Source organism: Acomys russatus, chromosome 2 (genome assembly GCF_903995435.1).
Source record: "Acomys russatus chromosome 2, mAcoRus1.1, whole genome shotgun sequence".
NCBI classification, from domain to species: domain Eukaryota; kingdom Metazoa; phylum Chordata; class Mammalia; order Rodentia; family Muridae; genus Acomys; species Acomys russatus.
In genome coordinates, this window is record NC_067138.1 from 528,108 (window position 1) to 535,705 (window position 7,598).

Genomic DNA, 7,598 nt, shown 5'->3' on the forward strand with positions numbered 1-7,598 from the left:
CCAAAACTGAAGAAAACGGTATGCCCACAAATGGTCCAACCCCAAGTAAAGGTGTAATACCTGTTTTACGCGTGACTAGCAAAGCTGAATTTACTCAGGTGACATTTCAAACACCAGGGGCAGCTACCACCAAGCAGGTGTTGTTCAGAGTTCCTGCCTCGACTCACAACAACCCAGACAAGCACCTCTCACAGATTATCAGCTCTGAGACAATCGCTTATCAAGGAGCTCTTTTTCACAGGTCCCCTTGGCACTATAGGAACCAGAGAGTCCTGGAGGTGACCGTTCAAGTTCCTGTGATATAGGAGGAAACATGAGCAAGTCTAATGAGACCTCCCCCGTGACCAGCTTCATCCTCCTGGGCCTCTCCGCCCACCCAAAGCTGGAGAAAACCTTCTTCCTGCTCATCCTACTGATGTACCTGGTGATCCTGCTGGGCAACGGGGTGCTCATCCTGGTGACCATCCTGGACTCCCACCTGCACACGCCCATGTACTTCTTCCTGGGGAACCTCTCCTTCCTGGACATCTGCTACACCACCTCCTCCGTCCCCCTCGTTCTCGACAGCTTCCTGACCCCCAGGAAGACCATCTCCTTCTCAGCCTGTGCTGTGCAGATGTTTCTCTCCTTTGCCATGGGAGCCACGGAGTGTGTGCTCCTGGGCATGATGGCGTTTGACCGTTACGTGGCCATCTGCAACCCGCTCAGGTACCCTGTGGTCATGAGCAAGGCTGCCTATGTGCCCATGGCTGCCAGCTCCTGGGTTGCTGGATGTATCACTGCCACAGTTCAGATATCTTTAGCAATGCGGCTGCCCTTCTGTGGGGACAACGTCATCAATCACTTCACCTGTGAGATCCTGGCAGTCCTGAAACTGGCCTGTGCTGACATCTCCCTCAATGTCATCAGCATGGGGGTGGCTAATGCAATGTTTTTGGGAGTCCCAGTCCTCTTCATCTTTGTCTCTTACATCTTCATCCTCACCACCATCCTGAGGATCCCCTCTGCTGAGGGGAGGAAGAAGGCCTTCTCCACCTGCTCTGCCCACCTCACTGTCGTGATCATCTTCTACGGGACCATCCTCTTCATGTATGGGAAGCCCAAGTCCAAGGACCCCCTAGGGGCAGACAAGCAGGACCTTGCAGACAAGCTCATCTCTCTCTTCTATGGGGTGGTGACCCCCATGTTGAACCCCATCATCTACAGCCTGAGGAACAAGGATGTGAGGGCTGCTGTGAGGGACCTGGTGGCTCAGAAACACAAATGGTGATGGCGAAGAGACCCAAACAGTTTTGTCTTCCAGTATAATTCTACATCAGGGATTACACAATAAATCCCAATACACAGTAGGGCTCTGTAGGAATAGGAAGATTTTAATGGCAATTCTCTCATTCGTTCTAGAAGCAATTCCTTCAGTCTGCATAGTCATTCCATTGAACACTGTGGACCTCACACATTGTTTTTTAAAGTTTTTTATATTATTATTTAACTGTCTGTGTTTGAGTTTATGTGCACTATATGTGTGCAGGAATCCACAGAGGCCATAAGAGGGTGTTAGACCCCCCCAAAACTGGAGTTCCAGGTGGCTGTGACTGCTGTGTGGGTGCTGGGAACTGAAGCAGGCCCTCTGCAGGAACAGTAAGTGCTCTTCACCACTGACTCGTCTCCCAGCCCCACGTCTCACACTTGTTCATGGATACTAACCAAAGAGTACAAGAAAAGATGGTCAGCCGGCGAGAAGCTCTAACTCAGCTCGCCCACTCAGGGGTTCCTCAGCTTCTCTGCAAATATTTGACCATAGTTGGTGACTCCTCACTTTCTCCTCCCTCCCTCTCTTTCTTCCTTCTTCCCTTCCTTCCTTCCTTTGGGGAGAACAGGGTCTCACTGTGAAGCTGAGGCTGACCTTGAACTCAGGATCCTCCTGACTCTGCCTGTGTCTCTACTTTTATATTAAGTTGTACTTTGATATACCATGTAGTTCAGTATCTGGTTATATTTACCTTTTCCCTTGACTATGCACAGTAATTCAAATGTTTAATAAATGTCTTCTCTTCCTGTGTGTTCATAATTAACCACTTGTCCTGTATTAAGAAGCCATTTGGTCATTTGTTTCCTCTGTACAGATGGGGGAGCAAGGAAGTCTTGACAAAACTGATGCCAGATTTAAAAGCTCATTTTTTTTTTTTTCTCTTTTGAAGGTTTCACTGATTCCTAGTTTTTGTCCCTAGATGGCAGTGAGTAGAACAATATGTAAACTGAAAATCAAGAATATTGACATCAACCCAAAGGGAAATGACAAGACTAACAGCCAAATTAGTGGGGCGTGGGGGGGAGAGAGAGAGAGAGAGAGAGAGAGAGAGAGAGAGAGAGAGAGAGAGAGAAGGAGAGAAAGACAGACGGGAAGGGGAGGAGGGGGAACTTCAGGGCTTTGCTGTTGTCCATGTCAGTGATACCATCAGTAGTCTATAGCAAGAGTGGAAGAGCTGGGTGTGGGCACATGCCTGTAACCCCAGAACTGGCGGGGCAGAGATGGGGGTTGGGGTGGGGGGGGGGTCACAGCAGCAAGCTTACAGTCAAGGACAGCCTGGGCTACTCAGCAAGACCCTGTTAACAAGTACATTTAACAAAAAGGTCCACAAGAATTTATGAATGGACAATATGAGCATTTTATTGGAAATAGAAGGACACTATTTGCCAAAGGAAAGTCTGTAGTATTCTGTAGAAAAGTAGAGAGGACAGCACAAAGATGAATTCCTGTTTTGTTACAAAATACTGTTCCCACTGCCTCTTCCCCAGAGGCACATGTGTGCTGTGACAAGCGTGTGGAGATCAGAGGACAGCTTGGTGGAGTCTGTTCTCTCCTCCACCACGTGGGTTCCCGGGATCCAACTCAGGTCATCAGACTTGGTGGCTAGCCATCTTGCCAGCCCCAAAACAAATTATTAGTTGTAAATCAACTCAAATTGCTTGTCTAGACTTCAGAGGGGAAAACATAAAAAGATTTAGCGTAATGAGAACTGAGCACCTGGCTCTGAAGGCAGACTGGTGGGAGACAAATATTTATGAAAAGGAAAAAGCAGACTTGGGGGTTCAGCTTGGTGGTAGACACTTGCCTAGCGCATGGCCATGTCTGTGGAGTGCACTCCTGTCAAGTGCACTCCGCCGCAGTTTTCCTTGTTTATTTTGATGACCTGCTGAGTTTAATTAGAGTTACTAGGAAGCACATGAATGTGGGGTGGTTACTTGGATCATGGCTAATTCACCAATGGCTGCACCCCTAAAGAAAAATGAGACCCTTCCTGATCAGCTGTTAACTGCCCCTCGCTCCTCAGCCAGGGGTGGGGCCATAGGTGCCCCATCCTTGACACAAGCGAAGCATCAGGATAGTGACAAGAAGACTTGGTGACAGAACTCCCAGATGTCCTGGGCATCTCCTCCGTCTGTTATAGTATGGTCTACCTCATGACACCAGATCCAGGAAACAAAAACAAAAGATAAAAATACTGAAAAGGGCCAAGCATGTGGTGGCTCACACCCTTAATCACAGCACTCAGGAGGCGGAGGCAGGTGGATCGCTGTGAGTTCTAGGCCAGCCTAGTCTACAGAGTGAGTCCAGGACAGCCAGAGCTACACAGTTAGATTCTATCCAGAAAAAAAAATTACTGAAAAGGGTCAGCAATATGGCTCACTGCATAAAGGCACTTGCCAGTAACCCTGACAACCTCAGTTCCAATTCCCAGGGCCCTCATGGTGGAGGGGGTTTTGCGGGGGGCGGGGCAGAAGCTGTCTTCTGACCTGCACAAGCTTTCCACAGCATATGTATACCAACACTTGCCTAAATAAAATAAATCAATAAATAAATACAAATGTAATTAAAAATGTGTGATACTGAGGAAAAACCCCAAGCTATCCACAGGTGATATGTTGTCTATGTGGAAAAAAATTAACCAACCTACTCAGCTCTGATGCCTTTGAAGCACAGCAATGGCCAGCACCGCATGCCGACCCTGCATTAGTGGCAGCCACGCCCTGGCAGTAACCAGCAGCTCTCTAATTGGACTTAAGATGTGCTCAACAAGAAGGAAACCATGCCTGGCACAGGAAACCTAGCCAATTGCCTAGAGTTAATTAAGTTTTAGATCTCAGAGGAGATCCTACAGTTGCCACTTATTAAACTAGCATAAGTCCCTAAGAATATTCTAAATATTTGCCCTTATACCCAACAGATGGGTGTACTCCTCACCCCTCATCAAGGAAAGGTGTTTTTTTGTTTTGTTTTGTTTTTTCCCCCCAACAGATGGAGACCATTGCAGAAAACCACAACTGATCAAAATGTGGTTTCAGGACTGAAGAAAGGATTCAGTGGTTAAGAGCACTTGTTGCTTTTGCAGAGGACCTGGGTTCAATTATTTGCACCTAGACAGTGGCTCACAACCATCTGCAACTCCAGTTCCAGCAGATCCAATGTCCCCTTATGACCTCTGTGGGCACCGGGCATGGACACCATACATACATACATACAGGCAAAACACTCATACACATAATGTAAATGACTCTAAAATCAGGGCTGTGGTACCCAGTCCCAGCTCTACATCCACAGTCCACTCCTATTCCTAAGGCTCAGGGATCACTGTGGAAGAGAGGCTAGGAGGACTAGAGGAGCCAGGGGCTCTGATAGACATGTCAGAAGCTCCACCTGTCATGTCTCACCAGTATGGCTGCCTAAACACGACCTGAACAAGGACTACGAGACATGCTAATATGGAAGGGTGAAAGCTCGCAGGCCTCAATCTTACAAGGAATTACGAACCCAAGGAGGGGTGCATGGGAATGTTTGATGGGACAAAAGGAAATGGGGAATGATATTAACTTATAATCTCAAAAGACTAAAATTTTAAACAACAAAAAATTAACTTTTATGCAAAATTACCAGAAATACAAAGTACAGTAAGGTGACTGTGTGCCATTGTAGCTGTCATGAAAGCCCTAAACCATCTAGAGGAAAATGTAACAGGAAATAGGTGAGACCTATATGACTATAACAGATTTGTGGTGATCATACCTTTATGATGGAGACAGGAAAAGCTGCAAGCATTGGGCAAAAACAGAGAGCTGACCAGAGAAGTAGTCCTCTTTATCTTTGGAGAGAAAGAGACAGAGACAGAGACAGAAAGACAGAGACAAAGACAGAGAGAAACACAGAGAGAATCTGAGGCGGGGGGGGGGGGGGGGGGAGAGGGAGAACACGAGTGCCAGAAGCATCAGACCCCAGAACTGGAATTCCAGGTGGTCCAGGAACCCAAGGCAAGTGCTGGGAGCTGAACTCTGCAATAGCAACCTAGCTCTTCTTAACCGCTGAGCCATCCCGCCAGTCCAGTAATCATTTTCATAACACAGGTTGGTTTTTTAAAAAAGATTTATTTATTTATTTATACAATGTTCTGCCTGCGTGTGCATCTGTACACCAGAAGAGGGCACCTTATCTCATTATAGATGGTTGTGAGCCACCATGTGGTTGCTGGGAATTGAACTCAGGACCTTTGGAAGAACAGTTGGGGCTCTTAACCTCTTAGCCATCTCTCCAGCCCCACTAGTTGGTTTTTTAATTTTAATTTATCACAATTTATTCAGATTACATCCTGAATGCCCCTCACTCCCCCAGGCCTCTGTTCCTCAACCAAAGAATGGATAAAGAACTGTGGTACATTTACACAATGGAATACTACTCAGCTATTAATAACAAGGAAAATTTGAAATTTGCAGGCAAATGGATGGAACTAGAAATGATCATCCTGAGTGAGGTAACCCAGACCCAGAAAGACACACATGGTATATGCTTACTTATAAGTGGATATTAGCCCAACATAGATGTCCTCTGAGAGACTCCCTCCAGCAGGGGATCAGGACAGATGCTGGGACTCCCTTCTGGACTCCAGGTGGAGCTCTGAGAGTGGTACGGAAGAATGGAGGGAGGGAAGGACCCAGAGGGTTCAGGAGCCCCACAAGGAGCCCATAAAGGCCTTGGATCTGGACCCGGGGCGGGGGAGGTGGGCTTCACAAACTGTTGCACCAACCAAGGACAATGCATGCAGTGAACCTAGACCCCTGTTCAGATCTAGCCAACGGACAGCTCATTCTCCACGGTTGTGGAGAGAGTGCTGACTGCCTCTGGCATGGTGTCCCCTATTTGATCACTGCCCCTTGGTGGGGAGGCCGGCTGCAGAGTTCTGGGTCTTAACAGAGACAGCGCTAACACTCTTGACACTGCAAGATGCACAAGCCTGACATCTAGTGGCCATTAAAGCCAAACGCATGCATTTACAGAGTCCCCGAGTCAGCAGAGATTTATCTAAATAGCATCCATCTGGAATGCTCCCCAGGACCCGTGATGGCGCACCCAGCATCGCTCCACTCCTCCAGTGAGGGGCAACTCACGTGTTTCCAAATTATAGCTGTTTCATTCATGCCTCCCAGAAAATCTCCCTGAGGCTGTAAATATGTGCTTTGCAGTGGCATCTATATTTTTGCCCTTTGTGCCTCTCCACACAGTAAACACCAGATCCCTTCCCTTCTGCACACAAAGGCAGTTCTCCTGATTTCAAGCCTCTCCTACAGCTGTCCCAGCCCTAGCACCTCCATCTGATGCTAAAATCACCCAGTATCTGCTAAGGCCAAATAAATAAACAGGACACACCAAACCCAACAAATACCCAAGCTCTGGACCAGTGCTTTTGTTTGTTTTGTTGTTGTTTTCTCAAGGTGTGTTGTTGTTTTCTTTTGTTTTGTTTGTTTTGTTGTTGTTTTCTCAAGGTGTGTTGTTGTTTTGTTTTGTTTGTTTTGTTGTTGTTTTCTCAAGGTGTGTTGTTGTTGTTTTCTCAAGGTGTGTTGTTGTTTTGTTGTTGTTTTCTCAAGGTGTGTTGTTGTTTTGTTGTTGTTTTCTCAAGGTGTGTTGTTGTTTTGTTTTGTTTTGTTTTGTTCCTATAAGCCAGTCTCCAGAGAAATGTTTTATGAAAAACTCCAAATTTAAAGTTTCTCTGCTATTGAAACACGGAGTGCAGGGGCTGGAGACAAGAACACAGGTAAGGGGTACCCTATGCTCAGCTGACCCTTCACGCCCACCCCGAGGGTCCCTGTTTCATCACCAGCCTCTGGGTAGACACAAGTCATTATTGCAAAGGAAAAATGAGAGATTCTATAAAAAATAGCTCAGAAATAAAACAGAAAACTTTGGGGGAACATGTTCCAAAGGTAAGAAATGGTCTAGTGAGCCAGTAAGGAGAGAGCTGTCCTAAAAAACTCAGGTTAACTGAAAAGAAATTGAGAAATTTTCAGAGTTACCACCTTAAGATGTTCTAACTTCAGATGATTTCACCAATTAACATCACTGGGGGTGGGGCGAAGTGTTCGGAGAACAAAAAGCTTTAAGATTGTTCAACTTATTTTAGAACACACAACAGGATGTCTTCCAAATTCCTTTAACCAAGCCCACGTAGCCCTGATGCCAAATATGATCAGAAGGAGCAAGAAGGAAAAGCCCAGAGAACTATGCTGCATGTGCACATTGACTAATGTATCTCATCCATAGATATAATAGAATT

General features: G+C 46.5%; 1 protein-coding gene across 2 annotated transcripts; it reads left to right on the plus strand.

Annotated features, from left to right (window-relative positions):
• Window positions 1–313: 313 nt before the first annotated feature.
• Window positions 314–6,630, plus strand: LOC127206298 (olfactory receptor 13C7). Of its 2 annotated transcripts, XM_051165585.1 has the most exons (2): window positions 314–1,246; window positions 6,616–6,630. In XM_051165585.1, the coding sequence occupies exons 1-2, from the start codon at window positions 314–316 to the stop codon at window positions 6,628–6,630; spliced, it is 948 nt and encodes a 315-aa protein (XP_051021542.1). The 2 variants fall into 2 exon arrangements, with proteins under 2 accessions (XP_051021542.1, XP_051021537.1); XM_051165580.1 differs by lacking the exon at window positions 6,616–6,630 and having other exon boundaries at window positions 314–1,339.
• The last annotated feature ends 968 nt before the right edge of the window (window positions 6,631–7,598 follow it).

Excerpts from the sequence above, each read along its gene's own strand:
- LOC127206298 (XM_051165580.1), top strand. The coding sequence starts at position 314 with ATGAGCAAGTCTAATGAGACCTCCCCCGTGACCAGCTTCATCCTCCTG.